The sequence below is a fragment of the Haliotis rufescens genome, unplaced genomic scaffold, assembly GCF_023055435.1.
Source record: "Haliotis rufescens isolate VD_foot unplaced genomic scaffold, xgHalRufe1.0.p SCAF_22, whole genome shotgun sequence".
In the NCBI taxonomy this organism is placed as follows: domain Eukaryota; kingdom Metazoa; phylum Mollusca; class Gastropoda; order Lepetellida; family Haliotidae; genus Haliotis; species Haliotis rufescens.
In genome coordinates, this window is record NW_025963913.1 from 8,282,115 (window position 1) to 8,309,637 (window position 27,523).

At 40.5% G+C, this 27,523-nt stretch overlaps 1 protein-coding gene across 2 annotated transcripts in view; it reads right to left on the reverse strand.

Annotated features, from left to right (window-relative positions):
- LOC124116969 overlaps window positions 1–27,523 on the reverse strand; it is a 223,396-nt gene that overhangs the window by 102,953 nt on the left and 92,920 nt on the right. The window contains exon 20 of one of the 2 annotated variants that reach the window (XM_046478630.2): window positions 9,438–9,554. In XM_046478630.2, the coding sequence (XP_046334586.1) occupies window positions 9,438–9,554 (117 nt within the window). Of the gene's footprint in view, window positions 1–9,437; window positions 9,573–27,523 lie in introns of both variants that reach the window. The other variant, XM_048401480.1, reaches the window with a different exon arrangement.

Genomic DNA, 27,523 nt, shown 5'->3' on the forward strand with positions numbered 1-27,523 from the left:
ATCATCAGCATATTGTCAAAGATTAAAATTTAATACAGTGAATTTAAGAGAGAAATTGGTCGCCAGTTTTTGAGTATTTGTTTATCTTTAGTGTCTTTGGGTATACAGGTAATGACACCTCTATTCATTGTTAGACTTAAAGTGTTATTTCTAACTGTTTCTGTAATATATCTGTATACCCATATTCCACGATTTTTCCAGAAAAATTTGAAAAACTCTACAGGGAATCCATCAATACCTGGGCTTTTGTTATTTTTCATAGATTTTTCGGCCTTTGTTATTTCTTTCATGTTAGTCATGTCTTCTAAATAATCAAACTGTGATTTACTAAGTTTTAGTGTGTTAAGTTTGTGTAATACATTTTTGGATTTATTAGTTATTTCTCCACTTGAGGAGTATAGTTTCTCATAAAAATTTTTTGTTCAGTTAAGATGGATTGTCCATCGGTTATTAACTCCCCTTTTTCAGTTATAATACTGTTAATTAGTTTACTGGTATAGTTCCTGTTTTCAAGATGACAAAAATATTGTGATGGTTTTTCTCCTTCCTCGTACCACTGGATTCTGTTTCTTATTTGTATTCCCCTTGATTCTTCTTCTTTTAATTTTTCAAAAAGTACTTTATATTTAGACAAGTCTGACAGCTTTGATTCACTTATATTCTGAAAATTTCACCTAATTTCCTCTTCTATTTGCTTTATTTTTTCCTCTAAGTTTCTACTTTCTTCATTTTTGGTTTTCTTTAAATAAGTGGAAAAAGATATTGATTTGCCTCTCACTTTCATCAAAAATGTTTCTAAAAAAAGAGTATCACTGATTTCTAATTTTAAGTTTAGATCTTTAGTTTTTCTTGCTTCATCTTTGGAATATTTACTGCTTGAATATTCTAACTTTGTTTCTTCTAGTGTATCTTTCACTATTTGGATATATTCATTGTTAAACAGTAAAGATGTATTAGTCAGAGTTAACCTTATGCCCTCTTTTGTGATATCTGCTATTATATAGTTTCCATTAACATCTTGTTTAAATCTATGGATTTTTATTTCTAAGGTATTACAAAACAAAATGGCAACTCCTCTTGCATTTGACTTGTAAGGCGCTATTATACTTTGAAGTCCCCATTCGTTTCTCATTAATGTTTCATCTTCTTTAGAAATATGAATGTCTTGTAGACATATTATAGAAAATTTCTTCTTTCGCCATAGGTTCATTACTTCTTTACGTTTCCTTTTATCTGCGGGCCCCTGCAATTTGCTGATACTATTCTTATTTTGTCATCCGTATTCAGTGTTTTCCAAACAAAACAGATTCATATTGTTGTCAAGGTGGTTATTTATATCATACACTGGTTCATCACCTACTGAATTGAATGTTTTTAAACTTTGTGAGATTGTATGAAAACATACAATGATAAAAAAAACAAAATAGAAAGGGTAGCGTTTCCACAAGCTCTATCCATCATTGGTATTATAAATCAAACAATATTGCCATGGCCAGAATTGGGTGTGTTAACATAGCCATCAACATTCAAACTAGGCCGAGGAAGGGAAGTAACTCACGTGTGAACATGGTGATGTGAGAGAATAACACGTCAACACAAGAATATGTTTCTAATGGCATCATAAATCATACGTAGTTCTCAGATATTATCTTCAGTCGAACAATTATCAAAATCTATTTGACAAAACACCAATACAGGTAGTAAGATACCGCTACTCACTTGCCAGCATTATGCCCCACCGTTCCTTGCGGAGTGTACAAATCACGTGATCTGTAGTACCAGTATATGTCACACATAATTATAGCGCTATACGTCAAAATTCAATAACATTGACTCTGCCTGACATACACCTTTTTCAGTCACTGTTAAGATTCAAGAGAGATACAAAATCTGGCGAACATGCACATGTAAGTTTCATGTGCGCTAGGTTCTTGATAAAGTGGGAATTTATGAAAAAAATTTGTCACATGACACTCACGTGATTCTATAAATATCAATGTAAACAAACTTCAAATCAAAGTGGTGATACGAGTGTCACTGAACGCCGTTCTTTCATAAACTGCTCAAAGTCACAATAGATGCAGACTTCACCACACATCATCCATGTTGCACTGTATGGATACATTTAAGACGTAGTGGCGCTGTACTTTGCATTATACACTATCTAAAAGCCAAGCACTCAGGATTGGTGAAGCCATCATTGTTTACTACAGCTGAGAGTTGTTAATATCCTCGTTGAGACTGATATGTAGCCACGGTCGGTCTGCATTCTTCCTGTGCTGGAGGGTGATATCTAGCCCTTTTTCCTGAATCTGTGTCTGGACTTGGTGTTTTTTCGAAGCTCGCAGGCCTTACTCGCCTATACCACAGAGTTTTTTAAATGGTACAGGGAGGTCCGTGCAGATTGAGACATGTCTCTCATGCAGGACAGCGTTTTTTCAGAAACTTGCATCCACAATTAATTGCCTGTCCTTCATATTGACAAATTTGATCCTGATGGGGTTTTGTGATTGAGCTGTATAGGGATTTGCACTCTGGCATGGTAGTCTATGGATGTTGACAAAGTTAATTTCTGTGCACGTTGCAGGCCCAGGTCAGTGAAAAATTTTCTGCACAATGTTTCTGGGTCTAATTCATCTTGTATACCATAGATCAGTAAATTGCTATTTCGGAAATAAAGTACTTGTGTCAATTATTTCACTTCTGTGTCTTTACGTAGTTCAGCCATTTCGTCCCTCAACATTTGAATCTCAGTCTTGTTTACGTTTATCTGTTCGGAGTTGAACTCGTCTGACCGCAGAATATCTTCTGTTTTAGATTGTAATTTGGTAACTTCATTGTTTACTTCATCAATTTTGTCAGTGATTTCATCTGTTTGCTTTTTGAGTGAATCCTTAATGAATGTTTTCATGTCATCAAACATGCTCACCGACATGGTTGTCGCTTGATTCTCCGGTGTCGGGGTAGCGTCGCTATCAGTCCATGTATAGATGTTGCACGGCAGTCATTAATGCACATGGCGGACACACGAGATACTGACTTGTGATGCCATTTTCTCAGAGACTAGTGTTGTGTTTCATTTTAAGAACATTTGACACACAACCTTGATCATCAGTTTTGCCAAGTTTCATCTTTTTAATATGTCTCAAAGTATGTTTACAGTGTTTGGACAAATAAGGTTTCTTTTGTGGTTCAGTATATTAAGCCCTGCTGCAAATTAAATACACACATACCAAAATATCATTAATTGGCAGATTAATGGCAATTTTGAAAAAAAATAACTACCATTAGCTTGGCTCATCAAGAAATAAAAAATATTTTCACTATTCACATCTTTGAAACTGGAAATTGTATGCAATTACCTATCCAGTAAATTTCAGGAAATATTGCCCACTCATTTATTTGATACACATTACTCAAGGGAAAACATGGGAGGTCAGCATGGGAGGACAGCATGGGAGGACAGCATAGGAGGACAGCATGGGAGGATAGTATGGGACAGCATGGGAGGACAGCATGGGAGGATAGCATGGGGGGATAGCATGGGAGGACAGCATGGGAAGACAGCATGGGAGGACAGCATGGGACAGCATGGGAGGACAGCATGGGAGGATAGTATGGGAGGATAGTATGGGAGGACAGCATGGGAGGATAGCATGGGAGGACAACATGGGAGGATAGTTTGGGAGAATAGTATGGGAGGACAGCATGGGAGGATAGCATGGGAGGACAACATGGGAAGACAGCATGGGAGGACAGCATGGGAGGACAGCATGGGAGGATAGCATGGGGGGATAGTATGGGAGGACAGCATGGGAGGATAGCATGGGAGGACAACATGGGAGGATAGTTTGGGAGAATAGTATGGGAGGACAGCATGGGAGGATAGCATGGGAGGACAACATGGGAAGACAGCATGGGAGGACAGCATGGGAGGACAGCATGGGAGGATAGCATGGGGGGATAGCATGGGAGGACAGCATGGGAAGACAGCATGGGAGGACAGCATGGGAGGACAGCATGGGAGGATAGCATGGGGGGATAGCATGGGAGGACAGCATGGGCAGACAGCATGGGAGGACAGCATGGGAGGACAGCATGGGAGGACAGCATGGGACAGCATGGGAGGACAGCATGGGAGGATAGCATGGGAGGACAGCATGGGAGGATAGCATGGGAGGATAGCATGGGAGGATAGCATGGGAGGATAGTATGGGAGGATAGCATGGGAGGATAGCATGGGAGGACAACATGGGAGGACAGCATGGGAGGACAGAATGGGAGGACAGCATGGGAGGATAGTATGGGAGGATAGCATGGGAGGATAGTATGGGAGGATAGCATGGGAGGATAGCATGGGAGGACAACATGGGAGGACAGCATGGGAGGATAGTATGGGCAGAGAGCATGGGAGGACAGCATGGGAGGATATCATGGGAGGACAGCATGGGAGGATAATGGGAGGACAGCATGGGAGGATATCATGGGAGGACAGCATGGGAGGATAGTATGGGAGGACAGTATGGGAGGACAGCATGGGAGGACAGCATGGGAGGACAGCATGGGAGGACAGCATGGGAGGACAGCATGGGAGGACAGCATGGGAGGATAGCATGGGACAGCATGGGAGGACAGCATGGGAGGATAGCATGGGACAGCATGGGAGGACAGCATGGGAGGACAGCATCGGAGGACAGCATGGGAGGACAGTATGGGAGGACAGCATGGGAGGATAACATGGGAGGATAGTATGGGAGGACAGCATAGGACAGCATGGGAGGACAGCATGGGAGGACAGCATGGGAGGATAGTGAGGGAGGATAGTATGGGAGGATAGTATGGAGGACAGCATCGGAGGACAGCATGGGAGGATAGCATGGGAGGACAGCATGGGAGGATAGCATGGGAGGATAGTATGGGCGGACAGCTTGGGAGAATAGTATGGGAGGATAGTATGGGGGGACAGCATGGGAGGATAGCATGGGAGGAAAGCATGGGAGGATAGCATGGGAGGACAGCATGGGAGGACAGAATTGGAGGATAGCATGGGAGGATAGTATGGGAGGACAGCATGGAAGGACAGCATTGGAGGACAGCATGGGAGGATAGTATGGGAGGATAGCATGGGAGGACAGCATGGGAGGACAGCATGGGAGGACAGCATGGGAGGATAGTATGGGAGGATAGCATGGGAGGACAGCATGGAAGGACAGCATTGGAGGACAGTATGGGAGGACAGCATGGGACAGCATGGGACAGCATGGGAGGACAGCATGGGAGGACAGCATGGGACAGCATGGGAGGACAGCATGGGAGGATAGTATTGGAGGATAGTATGGGAGGATAGCATGGGCGGACAGCATGGGAGGACTGCATGGGAGGATAGCATGGGAGGACAGCATGGGACAGCATGGGAGGATAGTATGGGAGGATAGTATGGGCGGACATTATGGGAGGACAGCATGGGAGGATAGCATGGGAGGACAGCATGGGAGGATAGCATGGGAGGAAAGCATGGGAGGATAGCATGGGAGGATAGCATGGGAGGACAGCATGGGAGGAAAGCATGGGAGGATAGCATGGGAGGATAGCATGGGAGGATAGTATGGGAGGATAGCATGGGAGGACAGCATGGGAGGACAGCATGGGAGGATAGCATGGGAGGATAGCATGGGAGGATAGCATGGGAGGATAGTATGGGAGGATAGCATGGGAGGACAGCATGGGAGGACAGCATGGGAGGATAGCATGGGAGGATAGCATGGGAGGATAGCATGGGAGGATAGCATGGGAGGATAGTATGGGCGGACAGCTTGGGAGGATAGCATGGGAGGAAAGCATGGGAGGATAGTATGGGAGGAAAGCATGGGAGGATAGCATGGGCAGACAGCATGGGATAGCGTGGGGGGACAGCATGGGACAGCATGGGAGGACAGCATGGGAGGATAGCATGGGAGGACAGCATGGGAGGATAGCATGGGCAGACAGCATGGGAGGATAGCGTGGGGGGACAGCATGGGACAGCATGGGACAGCATGGGAGGACAGCATGGGAGGATAGCATGGGAGGACAGCATAGGAGGACAGCATAGGAGGACAGCATAGGAGGACAGCATGGGAGGATAGCATGGGAGGATAGCATGGGAGGACAGCATGGGAGGACAGCATGGGAGGACAGCATAGGAGGACAGCATGGGAGGATAGCATGGGAGGATAGCATGGGAGGATAGTATGGAGGATAGCATGGGAGGACAGCATGGGAGGACAGCATGGGAGGATAGCATGGGAGGATAGCATGGGAGGATAGTATGGGCGGACAGCTTGGGAGGATAGCATGGGAGGAAAGCATGGGAGGATAGTATGGGAGGAAAGCATGGGAGGATAGCATGGGCAGACAGCATGGGAGGATAGCGTGGGGGGACAGCATGGGACAGCATGGGACAGCATGGGAGGACAGCATGGGAGGATAGCATGGGAGGACAGCATGGGAGGATAGCATGGGCAGACAGCATGGGAGGATAGCGTGGGGGGACAGCATGGGACAGCATGGGAGGACAGCATTGGAGGATAGCATGGGCGGACAGCATGGGAGGACAGTATGGGAGGATACCATGGAGGACAGCATGGGAGGATAGTATGGGAGGACAGCATGGGAGGACAGCATGGGAGGACAGCATGGGAGGATAGTATGGGCGGACAGCATGGGAGGACTGCATGGGAGGATAGCATCGGAGGACAGCATGGGACAGCATGGGAGGATAGCATGGGAGGATAGTATGGGCGGACATTATGGGAGGACAGCATGGGAGGATAGCATGGGAGGACAGCATAGGAGGACAGCATGGGAGGAAAGCATGGGAGGACAGCATGGGACAGCATGGGAGGACAGCATGGGAGGATAGTATGGGAGGACAACATGGGAGGACAGCATGGGAGGATAGCATTGGAGGACAGCATGGGAGGATAGCATGGGACAGCATGGGAGGAAAGTATGGGAGGACAGCATGGGAGGATAGCATGGGGGGATAGTATGGGAGGATAGTATGGGCGGACAACATGGGAGGACAGCATGGGAGGACAGCATGGGACAGCATGGGAGGATAGTATGGGAGGATAGTATGGGATGATAGCATGGGACAGCATGGGAGGACAGTATGGGAGGATAGTATGGGAGGACAGCATGGGAGGACAGCATGGGCGGACAGCATGGGAGGACAGCATGGGAGGATAGTATGGGAGGATAGCATGGGAGGATAGTATGGGAGGATAGTATGGGCGGACAACATGGGAGGACAGCATGGGAGGACAGCATGGGACAGCATGGGAGGATAGTATGGGAGGATAGTATGGGATGATAGCATGGGACAGCATGGGAGGACAGTATGGGAGGATAGTATGGGAGGACAGCATGGGAGGACAGCATGGGCGGACAGCATGGGAGGACAGCATGGGAGGATAGTATGGGCGGACAGCATGGGAGGATAGCATGGGAGGATAGTATGGGAGAATAGCATGGGCGGACAGCATGGGAGGATAGTATGGGAGGATAGCATGGGAAGATAGGATGGGAGGACAGCATGGGAAGACAGCATGGGAAGACAGCATTGGAGGACAGCACGGGTGGACAGAATGGGAGGATAGCATGGGAGGATAGCATGGGAGGACAGCATGGGAAGACAGCATAGGAGGATAGTATTGGAGGACAGCATGGGACAGCATGGGAGGATAGTATGGGAAGACAGCATGGGAAGTCAGCATGGGAAGACAGCATGGGAGGACAGCACGGGTGGACAGCATCGGAGGACAGCATGGGAGGACAGCATGGGAAGACAGCATGGGTGGACAGTATGGGAGGATAGCATGGGAAGACAGCATGGGAAGACAGCATTGGAGGACAACACGGGTGGACAGAATGGGAGGACAGCATGGGAGGAAAGCATGGGAGGACAGCATGGGAAGACAGCATGGGAGGATAGTATGGGAGGACAGCATGGGACAGCATGGGAGGATAGTATGGGAAGACAGCATGGGAAGTCAGCATGGGAAGACAGCATGGGAGGACAGCACGGGTGGACAGCATGGGAGGACAGCATGGGACAGCATGGGACAGCATGGAAGGACAGCATGGGAGGACAGCATGGGAGGACAGTATGGGACAGCATGGGAGGACAGCATGGGAGGATAGTATGGGAGGATAGTATGGGCGGACAGCATGGGACAGCATGGGAGGACAGCGTGGGAGGATAGCATGGGAAGATAGCATGGGAAGACAGCATGGGAGGATAGCATGGGAGGACAGAATGGGACAGCATGGGAGGACAGCATGTGACAGCATGGGAGGACAGCATGGGAGGATAGTATTGGAGGATAGTATGGGAGGATAGTATGGGCGGACAGCATGGGAGGACTGCATGGGAGGATAGCATGGGAGGACAGCATGGGACAGCATGGGAGGATAGTATGGGAGGATAGTATGGGCGGACAGTATGGGAGGACAGCATGGGAGGATAGCATGGGAGGACAGCATGGAAGGACAGCATGGGAGGACAGCATGGGAGGACAGCATGGGAGGACAGCATGGGAGGATAGCATGGGAGGATAGTATGGGAGGACAGCATGGGACAGCATGGGAGGACAGCATTGGAGGATAGTGAGGGAGGATAGTATGGGATAGTATGGATGACAGCATGGGAGGACAGCATGGGAGGATAGCATGGGAGGACAGCATGGGAGGATAGCATGGGACAGCATGGGAGGAAAGCATAGGAGGACAGCATGGGAGGACAGCATGGGAGGATAGTATGGGAGGATAGTATGGGCGGACAACATGGGAGGACAGCATGGGAGGACAGCATGGGACAGCATGGGAGGATAGTATGGGAGGATAGTATGGGATGATAGCATGGGACAGCATGGGAGGACAGTATGGGAGGATAGTATGGGAGGACAGCATGGGAGGATAGCATGGGAGGACAGCATGGGAGGACAGCATGGGAGGATAGCATGGCCGGACAGCATGGGAGGATAGCATGGGAGGATAGTATGGGAGAATAGCATGGGCGGACAGCATGGGAGGATAGTATGGGAGGATAGCATGGGAAGATAGGATGGGAGGACAGCATGGGAAGACAGCATGGGAAGACAGCATGGGAGGACAGCATGGGAAGACAGCATGGGAAGACAGCATTAGAGGACAGCACGGGTGGACAGAATGGGAGGATAGCATGGGAGGACAGCATGGGAAGACAGCATGGGAGGATAGTATGGGAGGACAGCATGGGACAGCATGGGAGGATAGTATGGGAAGACAGCATGGGAAGTCAGCATGGGAAGACAGCATGGGAGGACAGCACGGGTGGACAGCATGGGAGGACAGCATGGGAGGACAGCATGGGAGGATAGCATGGGACAGCATGGGAGTGTTCTTGAAGTGTCTACCTTGCAGAAGACATGTGATGTACATCCTCTCCTGGGTGTAGCGAGTCAGCAGGTCGGACAGTCTGGAGCTGCTGCTGCTGCTTGGATCCTCTTCTATCAACACCACACTACCTGTTTCTGGCAACATGGAACATTCTGTCTTCAAATAGGACTATCTAATGCTACTTGGATTCAGGGGATTGGAAAATGCCTTAAGACCAATCTCCTATCTCCCCTCCCATAATAAATGACCAGTCCCTTACCAGCTGGAACAAATCAGCTTCAGTTATTGTAAAGTAAACTTCGACAGGTTCTTAAACTTTGCTTGACCAGCTTATTTGAAGGGCTCTCAACGATGTGGTCTACATTCATGAACATTGAAGTTGTGTCAGTAAATCATACCTGGGGCAGTTTGACCTAGTTACATGACCTTAAAGGGAAACAACACTGCAACTTTGAAAGTATTGAAATATGAATCGTCTATTTCTTCATGGATTCTAAATTTGCTTATTATGGGCTATATTTCGACTAGTTTGACTTGTGTTCTACACAAAGCGACACCTATCGGAGGATCAAGAATGAGAAACCCTAAATATCATAAGAAAGGATATACAATAAAGAGCTACAGCCGAACTTACATGTATTTTTGTTGTTGATTAATGGATACACATTTGGGTGGCTGTTCGGTCAAAAAAGTTAAAAAAAAGGACAAAAGTATGCAATAAAGGTCAAATATTACAAATAAAGAACTAAATGTTACTCAAAGGTCAAAATACAAAACAAACGGATGCCAGTAAAAAAATACAAAGCTGAAATAAAGTCCAAAAGTACGAAAAATAGTCAAATGTTACTAATAAAGTATCAAATGTTTGTAATAAAGGTCAACATACAAAACAAACAGACACCGGTTAAACAAATACAAGGTTGAAATAAAGGTCAAAAGTAGGCAATAGTAATAGTCAAATGTTACGAAAAGAGGTCATAAGAAAAGAAAGAACAATGTGTAAGAAAGAACGTCAGTGAGCACAAAAGGACCAATACAATAAAGAACCAATTTTCATGATGGTGACAACTAAAAATCCCTTGAGTAGATAACAATGAACAATCAATTAACGTATTATAAGCTAATCTGTGAGCAAAGTATGTTGTTTTTTCATCGGCACGTCACATCCAGTTGTGGGTGTATTATTATGGTATGTTTATGGTTCTGTTCGGTTGAACAAAACCTTCCAAATGGCGTGCTGGTTTTCTTGGGGAAATAAGTCAGCAAAGAGCCGGAGTCACAGGATACTAATCACAATTTTATATCATAGAAAATAGCTGAGGGTGCCACAGAGAGTCGGTACAACCCTCTGGGCTGTGGGAGAGAGATCTGCTTGGTATGAGCGTCAAACCCCTTCTGCTTATCATTTGGCTTCTGTATGTATTTAACAAAAATTAGAACAATAAAATGGAATATGATTGGTTGATACACGATGGACTGTGCCTTATGGTTAATGAATGGATAGACAGAGGGGAATACTTAATCCTGTTAATCCTGTTGGACTGGCAATAATCTTGTTGACATACTTACTGGGTGCTTTGAAAGAGATTATGGTGTCACTATAGACGAGCTTGTATTGGGGCTAATCCTTAATGCACTATAGACGAGCTTGTATTGGGGCTAATCCTTAATGCACTATAGACAAGCTTGTACAGGGGCTAATCCTTAATGAGTCTAAATTAAAGTAATTGTTGAATGTTATTCTTATATAGGTGATGACAGATTTACTTAAATAAAATAGTTCAAGGTAATCTATAAGACTATGTAGACATATCTTTTGTCTGGGAGATGGGATCTTGATACCTTAGGCTAGCATTTATCCAAAAGCTTCAAATCTATTAAACTATGTAGACATAACTCTTGTCTTATTGAATAGTATGTCTAGGAGATGCGCTCCCGTTACCTTAGGCTAGCATCTATCTAAAAAGGTATAACTGAAACTACTGATATTTTATATGTGCATTTTACCTGATGATTAGTATTACTTGCTAAACTATAATTATATGAAATGATGTATAAATATTACACCGTGATAACTCATAAAAGCACTTGATGTGGATCTAATTATTATAGGATAACTAAGTATAAATGTTATATCATGATAACTTCCCCTCCGTCTGAAAAAGTTTGGACCCCAAATGTGTAAAATAAAATAATTATGGCTTAGATGGACAATGTATTAAGTTAAACTGGTAGTATATTAAATAACAAATATTATCGAGTCTCTTTGGTATAAGGAATGTAAAAGTTCTTTCTGCTGTCATCAGGGAATCTGGATGTGGAGCTGGCTTGTGTTGGCACACTGTACTGGTGGTTTTGAGGTGATGTAGGAGGCCTTGGGATAGTTCCACATCCTGGTTTGAGGTTTAAGGATATTGGCTGTGTCCATTATCCGTTATAGTGGTTTTGCATGGAAAACAAAGAAAAAGAGAGTTAGCATGTTCAAATAATATGTCATATTTAAAAATTATCCACACTTCCTAAGTTTGTATGTAATAAGTAAAAAATAAAACAAATATAATATTTATGATGTAAAAGATCAGTACATAATTATTACTAAATGGTGTCGTGACCAGGAAGAATGTATTGGCAGCAAATTACACAAAGTATATCATTGATTAAAAATGTCCTTCTATTTTTGGATACAATCATTAGAGTGAGTGAGTGAGTTTGGTTTTATGCCGCTTTTAGCAATATTCCGGCAATATCACGGCGGGGGACACTAGAAATGGGCTTCACACATGGTACCCATGTCGGGAATCGAACGTCTTCGGCGTGACGTGCGAACACTTTAACCACTAGGCTACCCTACCGCCCCACAATCATTAGAGACATTATATATACATATAACATATGCATTGATTCTTTTCGCTTTGATTTTCGTTCGGTTCAATGCGATAGGGTTTGGTTTCGTTCGGTTCAATTCGGTTTATTTTGCTTCGGTATGGTGTTGGTTCGATTCGCAGTATGGTTTGCTTTGCTTCGGTACGGTTTCGGTTCCCTTTGGTTTGAGTCATTTTGATTAGATTCGCGATACGGTTCGATTTCGTTCGGTTCAATTCGGTTCATTTCGCTTTGGTACGGTTTGATTCGCTTCGGTTTGACTCATTTCGATTCGTTATGGTTCGCTTTGGTTGGCTCGTTTCACTTCGCTTTTGAGATTGGTTGATCAGGTCAATGCTCAAAAATTTGTTGTGATACAAATAACTCAGACGATCAGGCCGATGCCATTTGTTCCCAACTGGCGACCCAAAGTGAAAAGACTGGACACAAGTAAACATAACAAGATACAGCTAAAAGCTGTTTAGTGATTTGCAACGTTTATTTAGGAGATTTTGTATTTTGCACAAGAATATTTTCATTTGGCATCTACAGGTATATATGGGGAGTTGATCCTGGTATGGTTGATGGGGACGACAGTCTGGGGTTGTAACACGGTTGTAAAAGGTGTTGATGTTTCCAAAGTCTTTATCTAGAAAAATAACCCTTTTGGATTTATAAATTGGTAGTTCATCTGGATCATATGGAGGATTATCTTCTCCACAGGACCACTCACAGAGATCCTTCCAGCTATCATCAAGGTAGCGCTGTATGAGGTGGGGAGGAACACTTTCAAAATAGCGTGTGTGGTAATCATGATCATCTTTGTTGTTGGTATATGAGATCTTGACAGCCTCCTTGAATAACTTCAATGCCCGTAACTCTCTTTATTAAATGACCCTCTACTTTTCGTAGGTGTTTTGGAATAAACGGATATGGTTTGACATCTAATTCTACACATGGTTTGGTGTTGCTCGACTGCTGCTGCCATACTCTTCCTGGATCCTTCCATTTCAATCTGAAGTAGATTTTGCCATTTGCTCTCTTAGAACTTACAATTGAGTGGATGTCCTCTGGATTGAAAATAGGAGGGATATCCTTGGTTTGATTACCTGATGTTGGACTCTGACTTGGAGGTTGTACCTGGCTGTCGTCAAGTTGTTTTCTGGATTTTGGCTGGTGATGCTTACTATTCACTCCTCTTTTCCCTTTGTTTACTTTTTCATCTACCTTGGTTGGAGCATGATTTTCCTTCGTCATTGTTGTACTGGGACTGGCAGGTTTTTCTGTTGTACTTGGAGCAGGGTTTTTCTTCTTTGTTGGGGTCTTTTGCTTTGAATTCTTGCTGCTGGAAGTGCCTGCCTTAGTTTTGGAAATGACCTTGTTACCTTTCTGTCGTGGAGGTGATTGATCAGTGGCTTGGTAAGTTGAACTTGTTGATGGGGAATTGTTGCTGTCAAGCTGTGAATCATTGACTTGTTCCTCATTGTCATCCATGACTCCTGAATCTATGTTACTGGTGTCATTGAGGTAAGGTTCTGGGGGATAATGTGAACGATCAGCAGGATCAAAATATAGCTTCAGATGGTTGGCATGGACCAGTGGTTTGTGTATTTTGTCGTAAGAACTTCGGCGTAGTTTGTAGGTATAATTTGGACCTGTATGGATGATATAATAGCTACCATACCACTTTTTGGTTAACTTTTTGGAAAGGCCTTTTTCAACTTTTTGACAATAAAGCCAAACTCTTTGACCTGGGGTGAATTCAGGTTCTTTAGCCTTTCAATTATATTGTTCTGAATACACCTCCTAAGCCCACGCAGTGTTTTCAGCTGCAATTGTTCTAATGATTTCCAGCTCAAGTAAATTTAAAAGATAACTTTTGTTATTGTGGCCTAAATTTTCTTTTGGAATTAATGCTACATCTTGTGGAGCTCTCATTTCTCGGCCAAAAAGCATAATGTATGGGGATTTTTGCGTTGATGAATTTGGGGCCATCCGATAGGCCATCATGATGCCAGGAATAAAACTGGGCCAATCTTTTTGAGACTTGTTACAATAGGCTCTAAGTGTAGATTGATGTCAGAATTGAGCCTTTCTACACAGCTGTTTGTTTGAGGATGGTATGGGCTGGTATGGGTAAATTTGATTGCCAAAAGTTCACAAATTGCTTTGATAAGTTTGGACATGAAGTTCTGTCTGAAATTAGGGTCCTTGGAGTGCCATACCGACAAAATATTTCTCTGACGAGAACATCTGCTACTTCTTTGGCTTCTTGGGTCTGAAGTGGAAAGGCTTCACACCATCTGGATGCTGCATCTGTGATGACCAAAATGTACTTGTACTTGTCTGGTGTTGTTGGCATGGGACCGAGAATGTCAACGTGCCATCGGGTGAAGACCTCTTCTACAGGTAGTGGATGAAGTGGTGCCTTCTTGCCATGGTAGTGCCTCTTGGTCTGTTGACATACCTCACACGTCTGGACATAAGTAGCAATGTAGCAGTGTACATTTTGGGCCATTAGTACTTAGGTCTCATGGTGTTGTGCATCCTTTCTTTCCCATGGTGGCAACCGCCAAACTCTGAGTCATGGTAGGATTGCAGGACTTTATTCCTGAGGGTTCTTGGGACCGCCAGCTGTTTAATGAATTTGTCCGCATGGCCTTTCTGTCTTTGTGGAACGAATCTGTATAGGATGCCTTCATCAATTTCAAAAGAATTGGCTTCGATAAGAATCTTTTGACGAAATTTTTCATCTTTAGGAAGGACATCATCTTCTTTGTAGTCAAAGATTTGGATGAAATCTGGACAGATCCTTTGTAGATGACGTAAATTTGGATGTTCTTTTATACTTACTTCAACCATTGTGTCTTGTGTAACATCAGCATTTGTAGCATGTAATGCTGCAACAACATTAACTGGTACTGACTGATAATCCTCTTCATATTCAAAGGTGACTGACCAATGTGTTGTCTGTGTGTCTGATTCTAAGTGATTAACAATAGGTGTGCTAATATCCTCAGTCTGAGTTGTCTGTTCGACCTGTGTGGATGAATGTGTGTTTGGCAAGATTGTGGTACTGCTAGTTGATTTGCTTTGCTGAGTTGAAGTTACTGATAAGACTGTTTTCTCAGCATCTTCTTCTGTCTGATCATTACAGTTAATATTTTCCTCATATTCCCTACGTGAGAGAGCATCAGCATTCCCATTGGCTTTGCCGCTGCGGTGAACAATGTCAAAAGTGTAGGTAGAAAGTTCAAAAGACCATCGCCCTAACCTACCTGTGGCATCCTTGATGGATTTCAGCCATTTCAATGCTATATGATCAGTGTAGACTGTGAATTTGGAATTTGCAAGGTATGGACGAAATGATCTAATTGCTTCAACTAGGGCTAAGGCTTCCTTTTCTGTAATGCTCCAGTTCTTTTCGCTGCCATGAAGAGCTCTACCACCAAAAGCTATTGGATGTTCATTATTTTTCTCATCTTTTTGACTCAAAACAAAACCTATGCTCATATTACTGGCATCAGTTGCAAGAAGAAATTCTTTGTCAAAATTTGGATAAGCCAGAACAGGTGTATTACTCATAGCATGTTTGAGTGTGTTGAATGCCTGATCACACTCAAGTGATCATTGGAACTTTGGTTTCTTTCCTACTTCTGACTCTGAATGCTTCTTTAGCAAAGCATTCAGTGGAAGTGTTTTGTGAGCATAATTTTTCACATACTTCCTGTAGAAGTTTGTGAGGCCTAAAAAAGAGCGAATCTGCTTTTGTGATTTGGGCACTGGAAAGGTTCTGATTGCTTCAATCTTTTTGTCATAAACTTGAACACCTCCACATGATAAAACATGACCCAGAAAAGAAACTTTGCCTGTTGCAAAGTTGCATTTGGAAGGCTTTAGTGTTAATTTTGCCCGTTTGAGATAGTAAAATACTTGCTCCAAATGTTGGAGATGCTCTTCAAAGTTTTTGCTGTAAACCTTAAAAAGCAATTTTCTTAGCACTTTGCTCATGAGCTGTTGAAAACAAAGTGGAGAATTTGTCAAACCTTGGGGCAAACGTTTGAACTGATAAAGGCCTTGACACAAGAAAAAATACCCATATATACAAAATATACAATTTTGTATATTTGATATTTCCAAAATATACAATTTTGTATAGTTGGTATTTCCAAAATATACAATTTTGTATATATGGTTAGATTTTACCACTGCTTCATTCAATTTCCTCACCTCTTATAGAATGTTTCACATAATATGTGGTTGCAAAGTTTACTAATGATACCGAACAGTATAATTATTGCATGTGACAATAATGCTTTAATACTATTAGTTATGAAATAATTTGTATTTCGTTATGTTTTACAGATCTTAATAACAGTTTGATCAATATAAAATGCGTACGCCAGCAACAAGTAGTTGAAAGTAGTTTTAAACATTGATGTTTATCGTTCCAAAGCTCTGTTCTCCAGCTCAGTTCATCTTTGTTTACGAGAACGTTTTTAATATGGGCAATTTTCTTCTTTCGGGACATTGGAGCAGTCATAATATTCGTAACATCATAAATATTAAGATTACAGGCAATTTTAACAACTTTAGTACTCCATGAACTTTTACATAGTAACCATTTTCTTCATCAAAGCGTTACAAGTACTGTTATTAAATCTTGGGGTAGTCTAAAAACATTAGCATGTAATGTAACAAACGGGGAGGAGAGACCCATGTCTCCATTAGTGGCTATACTGGAGGTACCGTTACTAACACCAAGAAATAATTTACCGGCTCTATTGTGGATTAGATTAATGTTTTATCCTCATATACCAGAGCCATAGATCATTACCGGCTCAACAAGACTTTCATACAGTTTCATAAAAAACATCATAAGACATACACCCAACAGAATAAGACAAAGCATGGCTGGCAGAATTGTACAACTCTTTCACAGTTTCACATATCTAGATGCTCGTCAACCCGTAGTCCCAGATAACGATATGATTCTACATAGACCAGTGTTTGCCCAGCGAAGATGAATCTGGTTAATCTGTATCACTTAACGAGTGGTGAATAGCTTACTCTGCCCACAGTCGAGAGCAGCACAGTAATTAGTAGTTTAGACCAGGCGAATACACTGGTCACACTTGACTGGTCTGCCTGATGATTCGGTCACCTGCCAAATGGGATGTCTGACAATTGGGTGTGAACCTTACAGAGGAAGTTATTTTATGAATGCGTCACGTGTTTCAAAAGAGATGACCATTATCTAAGTAAAATACTTCTAAGATCATAAAGGACATAACATTTAATAAAGTGAAATTCATTTTCGACAAACTTTAATGAACAATTTTAAAACAGTGCGGGCAAATTCTATTTTCTAAAAGGTTTGGGGGGTTGTAAATCGTCCTGTTTCGATCCAGATCTAAAACTAGCTAAAATGCGACGGTGGTCCCTGTATTTAAAACATAAGGAGCAACAACGTTACGATCATGAAAGTTCTTAATGTATTGCCCTTAACGTTATGTTTATCGTTCCAAAGCTCTGTTCTCCAGCTCAGTTCATCTTTGTTTACGAGAACGTTTTTAATATGGGCAATTTTCTTCTTTCGGGACATTGGAGCAGTCATAATATTCATAACATCATAAATATTAAGATTACAGGCAATTTTAACAACTTTAGTACTCCATGAACTTTTACATAGTAACCATTTTCTTCATCAAAGCGTTACAAGTACTGTTATTAAATCTTGGGGTAGTCTAAAAACATTAGCATGTAATGTAACAAACGGGGAGGAGAGACCCATGTCTCCATTAGTGGCTATACTGGAGGTACCGTTACTAACACCAAGAAATAATTACGGGCTCTATTGTGGATTAGATTAATGTTTTATCCTCATATACCAGAGCCATAGATCATTACCGGCTCAACAAGACTTTCATACAGTTTCATAAAAAACATCATAAGACATACACCCAACAGAATAAGACAAAGCATGGCTGGCAGAATTGTACAACTCTTTCAGAGTTTCACATATCTAGATGCTCGTCAACCCGTTGTCCCAGATAACGATATGATTCTACATAGACCAGTGTTTGCCCAGCGTAGAGGAATCTGTTTAATCTGGTTAATCTGACTGTTGGAATATTATCTATGCATTATCCTGTCTAAAAATCTAGATATATTTACAATATCATGTATGCATTTTTGAATCATTGTATTCCGGAGTGGTCTTCATATAAACTTCTTGACCAATCCGCTTCATGTACATTTTCAGAAAAACATAACATAACATGGGAATACCGTTCGAAATGAGCCTCGCTCAATTTCCCTGTGCGCTGTGATTTTTTATTTATTTTTTTTTAAATGAAAATTTTACAGGGACTAGCTGTGCTACCACACATGTTAAACCATTTTTACAGTTTTGTCTAATTTTAGCGATAATGAAAACTGAGTAGAGATAAGATATATTGATGAACAACGTCTTTATTACAGTTAGGAGCGACGCTTAGGTGTATGTTGTAACACCATTATCAAGCAAGTGATGTTGTTCATCCACAGATCTTATCCTCTCAATACTCCAACTTCTAAATTCCTCGCAAAGAAGATAATGATACTTGTTTTGAATCTTGCCATCGTATAAAATATTCTTCGCACAGTATTCAAGAAACAATGTAATATTAATATCATACTACGCCATCAATATATGTTGTGCAATATTTGAGAGGTTGGCGCCTGTCGGGACGGTGTGAGATGCTAAAACTGTTCTTGTATAGTCTAGTATCCTTTGGCTAGTGACAGCTACCACTGTTTATTCCCATTCAAGTTGCTAACGGTGTTTCATCTAAACAGTATTATGGGAACGGAAATTAAAACATTACTTCATTCGTTATGCTACCATTTTTGAATATATGTCCATGGGGATTAATCTGTTCATTTTTCCGTATTTTTATTACGGAACTTATAGCTTTGTGTGGCACAAACGATCAAATAGTAAGATGACTACAATTAAAGGGCATTAATAACGAGAGGCTGTTCACATATATGTACATCATATATGTATCACGCGAATCATTTCTGATTTTACTCGACGTAAGAGCTAGAAACGTTACCTACTTCCGGCGCAGCGGTTCTAGATGTTGGCGCTATCTAGATTGGGTCCCTGACACATGCAGCTCTATTTGATGGGTGCATTGTACTTAATAAGCTGAACTTTTATAAATCTATTTTTTGCAAATATATACTGGTCACTCCAACTAATCATTGTTACTAAAATATATAGGATTGTTGTCTATAACGTGTCCATTCGTATGTCTGTTTTACGTCTGTTCTACTAATTATTGACACTAAGAAACTCGTACAATTTTTTAAATCATTACTAAACGTGTTGTACTTGTCTACATCTGAATTGAAAAGTGGGAGAAAAGTTGCTTACTGTATTTTGCCGCCTTTGATGGTTCTGATGATCAAGATGACAACGTCAAAATCTAAGTGTTCAGGAGTCGATGAGGATTCAGGAGTTTTTGAATTGATGCAGAATCAAGGTTGGGGGTTATTATAGGCCTAATAGTGCACCACGTGATTTATGTCCAGGCCCCCGTGACATGCAGTTGTCATGTGACATGTAATTAACTAATTGAATTGCAAAAACAATTCCGACAGCAAATAACCGCATCCACAACAACAATGCGTGGATGCAAAGAAAGAAACCATTTTAAACCCCTTTCTGTATATTTGTATTTGTATTCCTTTCTGAAACTATCATTCTACAAACAGTTGTGTTCACCGCCCATTGTGATACTTCTACTTAAGAAAATAAAAAGGATGTTTATTTAGTCATTTGACATGCGTTCATTGTAAACAAGGATTAGTGTGAAAGGATTACTAAGTTTGTCATCCAGTATAATGCACTTCCTCGATTAGCATAATTAGAACAGAGTTTGTAATTAGTTATATCCTGACTCCAGTTAACCAAGGCAGCTACATCAGTTGTGATTTATGAATTTGTGGAATCTTAATGAAAATAACGACCGTCTGTCACAAAAATGGAAACGAACATTGAACACGCACAGTTGCAGATTTTCCTTTCGTACATTTGAGGGTGAACGTGAACAAAGCCGTGCAAGATGCTTTACAGCGATTTGTCTTCAGAACACATATTGAGCTCAGGTAAGTTTATTAATGATGATATTTTCATCCATTCATAGATATGGCGATCATGAGCGCTGACACTATATGTATTCGCAATAGAACATTTGGAAGACTAGACACAAATTGAGTCACAATATGACAACATCAAATCAAAGAATTTGTTTAATGCAACAGATTTAAGGCATTGAAATTGTACATTATTATAAAATACATGAGTGTCGCTACGTCTCATGTCAAATACATCAATGAATTCTTTATTAAAAAAATTAATTTAATATTACTATGAATTTATAGCTAAAATTATGGAGTCTTGCATGTCGAGCCAACAAACTATAGTACATATTATTCACCTTGGAATTTCTGTTTACTGTGCTTGCGGTGGGGTCAACCCTATTCCCAAAATGGACAGTTCCAAATACTACTGCATAAAATATTAATGCCAATTTGGAGAAAATTACCAAATGAATGAATGCAAGTAAAACTTAATCCAGGGAAAAAGAAAACTGTTCAATATCACGTCAAAGTGTGCCCAAGTGCAAAACCTAATCTTAAAATGAAAGGACTTTGGTATTAATATTTCAGTCAGATTATGATATTGGCGAGTTAACGAGGTAAGCCCTATGATTAATTGTCTTAAATACCTTTCTGGTGTCCACCGCCGTGAACCATACTCAATCACTCAGATAAATAACCCCTTTTACATAAGTCATGAACAAGCATATATATATTGCCAATATTTTGCTCCCATGTTTTGGATAATTGTACCAAAGAAAAAGAATTAATCCTAGAATGTCTACACATTAATTCATTACGGACGCTGAAATAATGCCGATGAGACGTTAATTTTTACCTCGCCCACTCACTGATTACGGACTATTTGTGGGCCAATAAGAGGTACAAGCCACGTGAAAATGTAGAGTGAGACCATTGTAGCCATTACACCTTTTTACAAGATGGAAAACATCTTTGCTGTTAGGGATTACATATGAAGAAATCTAACCAATTCACAGGCTATACGTTGTAGAACTGAATGCAAGTCATTCCTACCTGATACCATTAATAATTGGAATAGTCACCGGAAAAAGAGGATTATTAAACTTAGACAATGTTATATTCAGTTAAGCCATGATACCAGATTTTGTCACTTTAAACTTCCATCGGCTTAAAAAACACATCTTAGATAACACATCATGCATGCTCTTGTGGCTGTCACAATGGTACACTGCATTAATTTTTACACATGCCCAAACTACAATATATTTAGAAACGATTCTATTCTAAAGGTTAAGTGAGTTTCTAATCAGTGGTTTATTGGAAACAATTTGAACAGTGCCTAATTTAGCTATTTTGAAATCGGCCATGTACATCCGACGTTCGGGTGGATTTGCACATATATAATAACTAGTAGTAAGACTTAATACATACTTTGAGACACGTATTAAGTATTAAAGAGTTAAATAACTTTTCTTAGGAAACCCCTTTCCATCAACCGCACTGTTGACCTATCTTTTTTGTTCTGTTTTGATGTATTGATGTATTATTTAATACAATATGTATATCTCCCCTCATCCCAATGTTAATAAAAGGAAGCTTGGTGGGGACTTTTGGGATATAAGAAATGAATACAGACTGCCATATTGTCTGAATGTCTTAACAATCACCGGGTGTGACCACGTAGACAGGATATCATTCGGGTTTCTCATAATTACTCCATGAGCATGCTTGGTATTGTAGCTTGGGGATATTAAATTTAAGTTTGTTATCAGAGGAGATTGATAGTGAACTTTTAGTACCAGTTAGATATGATATCTATATGACTTCTTTCTGTTTGACAAAGGATTAAGGGTATATGTGTGGGTAATCCTTCCACGCTGATGAAAGAAAGTCACTCTACTAGTTCATGTAATCTACGTCAAATAAGATCAGAACACATGCATTATTACAACATACTCAGGATACCAATAACAACGAAATGTACAAATTAACAAACATGATCAATATTATTATTACATTTTAATGCCATGTATGTAAATATAGCTATATAAACATATGTTTAATTTTTCAGCTTGTGTGAAGTCGTCCATAAATACAAGAAAACGTATATTTTCCCAAAATTATATTACCCTCAAAAGGGCAATTATATTCATGTTACATTTTTTCAGTCTCTTTTTTAATTCGAATGACGTAACATTTATGTTACTTTGATTTTATTAGACCCATGTTGTTGTTACAGATCCAGGGATTGACTAGGTTCATTACATGTCATAAAAGTGCCGGGACATAATATGGTGGCAATACATTCTCTAATTAACACCTGTCACAAAGGGACGGGCAATTTGGGTTTGTCCTCAGGGAATGAGTTATGCAATTTGTGTATTCACGAAATAACATTCAACAAATTATGTACATGGTCCTGTGATGTAGGATTGATGCATTCGTACTTTTTATAAATAAATGAATTGCATTTTTTTTCTTAACCGTGTGCGAAATACGCATAATGTCGGAAAGCGCAAGTTAAATACTGACTTCATCCCAAAATAAATCACAAACCCTCTCTTATAATTTGTATATTATTCTATATTTTAATTATGTAAATCACGTTCCTGTCACTTTTAAAGTAGAATACGTTAGTCACTCAACCAATTCCATTATTATTTTCCCAAAGATCAAAGATTAAAGCAGTTATCAAGATTTATTTTCCATATCTTTAAAAATACTTAATCTTTACATTGAAACTGCCATCATGATGTATTATTATTATTATTTTTACTATTATTATTGATGTACATATGGTTTGCACCCAACCATGCGCGTGCCAAATTATACAGCGTCAAGCTTTGAGAGCGCCAACTAAGTTTTCCAAAGTAGAAATTAAGCCAAATGAATATATATCAAGTTTCCTTTTGCTAGAACATATGCATGCTGTTGTGTTTTTTCAAGGTAATCTTCGTTCTCGCATTGATAACAATATTTAAAGAACAAGTATTATAAAATATAATACGGGAATATATTACACACGTTATTTACGCATCCGGTTGCTCATAATACAATTTTCCCCAAGGACTACCGTTTTACAAAACGCGATTTTCTGCGTTTCCGCCGAGATTTCACATTATAACAATGTATATCTACAATGGAACCGACAGCCCAGAACAAACCAAATTCAACACTTTTAAGTAGTGATAAAATAGTTTTCATCCTCTGTGCAATCCACTCTGTTGGCATATGTGCACGAGAGCATGTTACAAAACACATCGCGGCCTCCCCGTAAAACAAATCCAAGCTCAAACACTTTCAATACAGAAGTTACCGCCAAAGCAATCGCCCCCGACAGCTAATCCCCTCTGTGCATTTGACCATAAAGTCTACTCACATACCAAGCACCGCGCCAGGAAAAGTACCAGACGCCTCAACCGCCCACCCGTCAATATCATTGCAAGGACAGTATGTACTCCCACTAACAGTGTGGAGTACTAATTAAACCTTCCAGTAATGTTACCCGCCACTAAATCAGTTTTTTTGTAACTTGCTGATACTATTTTGCACATACAAAACATTTATAGAGCAATACATAGCAATTATCCTCCTTTACCAACATATACAAAGAAACACAGTGCTCAACTTAAAACACTTCAATTTGCACATATATCATAATTATACACAAATACATAATAATTATCTCCCTTTACCAATATATACAAACAAAACAAATTTGGATACACCATATATACAAATTTGTATATTTTGTATATGTCATATATACAAACTTGTATATTTTGTATATATCATCTTTCCAATCTTGTATATCCTTTGGAAATATCATCTTTCCAAAGGATATACAAGCTTGTATATATGGATTTTTTTTGCAGTGTGATGGGTGACAAAAGCAGTTTTATGCTTTGAATCTTCATGTAATGGCACTTGGAAGAAGCCATTAGCAAGGTCTAAAGTTGAGAAGATCTTAGATCAACAACATCATCAAAAACAGGAAGAGGCCATGAGATTGGTAAAGTGACAGAATTCAACTTTCTGTAGTCACAAACAAATCTATATGAGCCATCAGGTTTCTTGACTAGGATAATGGGTGCTGAATACATAGAAGTGGACTCCTCGATCAAATCATACTTCAGAAAATCATCTATAAGTTCCACGGTGACTTTTTGGAGATGAGGAGATTGGCGATATGGTCTACACTTAACGGGTGGGTGGTTGCCAGTGTCAATGATATGTTGGTGCATGTCAGTCTTTTCCTAAATCTGCAAGACTCGTTGAAAACATGTCTCTATTTTGTCCCAAAAATCTAAGTAGTCTGTGTCGTTGGTCTGGAGTCAGTTGTGTATTGGTCAAATCAAATCCTAATTCTTGTGCAATTTTAACATAGTCCCTGGTGTCATTGTCTTTCTTCTCATTGTCAGTGTTAACGGTACTGATGAATGGTTGGTCAGAGTCTATGTCATAGACAGAGTCTTTGTCAATGTAACTGAATTTTCCTACAACTGTACCCTTGTCTAGAACCTTTTCTTCTTGGGAAGGATTCAAAAGCCTAAATGTAGCCGTTTTGCTTTTTGCTTTAGAAAGAGTTCTACCACCTGCTCCTTCAGAATGAGCAGTGAGGGAAGCAATGGGTTCAATGAGGATGAGGGAATCCTATTTGGCCTCTGATAGTCTAACCTTGAAATGAATTTCACTCTGAGGGGGGGATGTAAATCTGATCTATTGTTTTTGCAAATCCACAAATCTCTTGCACTGAATTGGCTATGAAATTGATATATTGCCTATCTGAGGTGCTGTTGTTAAGTATCAAGGAATGACAGCTATAATCTAAGACTGCATCATTGTCATCAAGGAAGTTCTCACCTAGTATCACTGCCTTCGGTAGTGTAGGCAGTACATAGAATCTTTGAGAAAATTCCTGATCCTCAATGACAAAATCTAACACAACTGAACCTAACACTTTATGCAATTCGCTGCCAACACCTTTAACCTGTGGAAAGGGTGAGTTTCCAAGATTAATGTTTTCAAAAGCTGTGCTCAGAAAAGCAGACGAAATACAACAAATGGATGCCCCTGTATCTACTAAACAATTTGTTGTTGTTTTGCCTATTTTGCCTGAATTACACTTTTGGCAAGGGGCGTAACTAAAGACACTGTTGGAATTTCACTTTCAAAGTTATTTTCCATTCCAGACTCCATATTTGCCATGTCACCTATTAGTATGTACCGTACTAAATTAAAGAAAGACAAGTAATCAACAATGTAATGTCGTACTTACAATATTTGAAGACTTTTTCTTCCTTTGTTGGTGTCTTTGGAGGAGTTGGTTGTCTTTAATCCAGTGTTGAGGTCAGAGGTAGATGCAGCTTGCTTGTTATTTCATCAGATGATCACAGTTGGACATGTCCTCCAATGGGTTCTTGTAGCCGGTCCTGGTTAGTTCCTGGGCGCCATGGTTCCGAAAACGATGTTTCAGTGCCAAATTATTATGGTATGTTTATGGTTCTGTTCGGTTGAACAAAACCTTCCAAATGGCGTGCTGGTTTTCTTGGGGGAATTAGTCAGCAAAGAGCCGGCGTCACAGGATACTAATCACAATTTTATTTACAAGAACAATTAACAATGAACAATATCTTAAAATATAGCTGAGGGTGCCACAGAGAGTCTGTACAACCCTCTGGGCTGTGGGAGAGAGATCTGCTTGGTATGAGCGTCAAACCCCTTCTGCTTAACATTTGGCTTCTGTATGTATTTAACAAAAATTAGAACAATAAAATGGAATATGATTGGTTGATACACGATGGACTGTGCCTTATGGTTAATGAATGGATAGACAGAGGGGAATACTTAATCCTGTTAATCCTGTTGGACTGGCAATAATCTTGTTGACATACTTACTGGGTGCTTTGAAAGAGATTATGGTGTCACTATAGACGAGCTTGTATTGGGGCTAATCCTTAATGCACTATAGACGAGCTTGTATTGGGGCTAATCCTTAATGCACTATAGACAAGCTTGTACAGGGGCTAATCCTTAATGAGTCTAAATTGAAGTAATTGCTGAATGTTATTCTAATATAGGTGATGACAGATTTACTTAAATAAAATAGTTCAAGGTAATCTATAAGACTATGTAGACATGTCTTTTTTCTGGGAGATAGGATCTTGATACCTTAGGCTAGCATTTATCCAAAAGCTTCAAATCTATTAAACTATGTAGACATAACTCTTGTCTTATTGAATAGTATGTCTAGGAGATGCGCTCCCGTTACCTTAGGCTAGCATCTATCTAAAAAGGTATAACTGAAACTACTGATATTTTATATGTGCATTTTACCTGATGATAAGTATTACTTGCTAAACTATAATTACATGAAATGATGTATAAATATTATGCCATGATAACTCATAAAAGCACTTGATGTGGATCTAATTATTATAGGATAACTAAGTATAAATGTTATATCATGATAGTATTCTGCCTGCTTCAGTTTGATCTCCATATATAAACACTTTTGACAAATCAACTGTGCAATATAACAGTGATTAATAAATCCACATATTATGGATTAATCCTTTGATTGATGTTTTTTGCAACTCAACTGACCATTCCTCTCTTGCTGCGCTGTCACATGCATATTACATAACATGTAATACATTCAATGCATCAGACCTGGTTTTATAACCCAATCTTAGATTAAATAATTACCCCAGACACCAGAAATGCCAAATGCGAACCACTGATTGCAGTCCTACTAAATAAAGCCTGGGGGCGTATAATAATAAAGTGTATTCTATATAATTGTGTTTGTGTATTAATTAGAATAAAGTGCCTTTAATGAGGGCACCAACCCCCTCCTCCCTTAAATCATGAATACCGTTTAATTTTTCACTATGAGCCTTATTGCTCACCCCTGAATAAAAAATATTATCGAACACAAATCTCAAAAGCATTGAGAAAAGGGGTGAGATGTGAAGTTAAATTACTACTGAAACAAATGTGAAAAAAATAACACATAGCAAGAAAATATTTACATACACCACTATTCTTTTTAAATGTTGAATTTGCTAACCCTGTACAATTTTATTTTTTTCAAACTGAGGCGGTG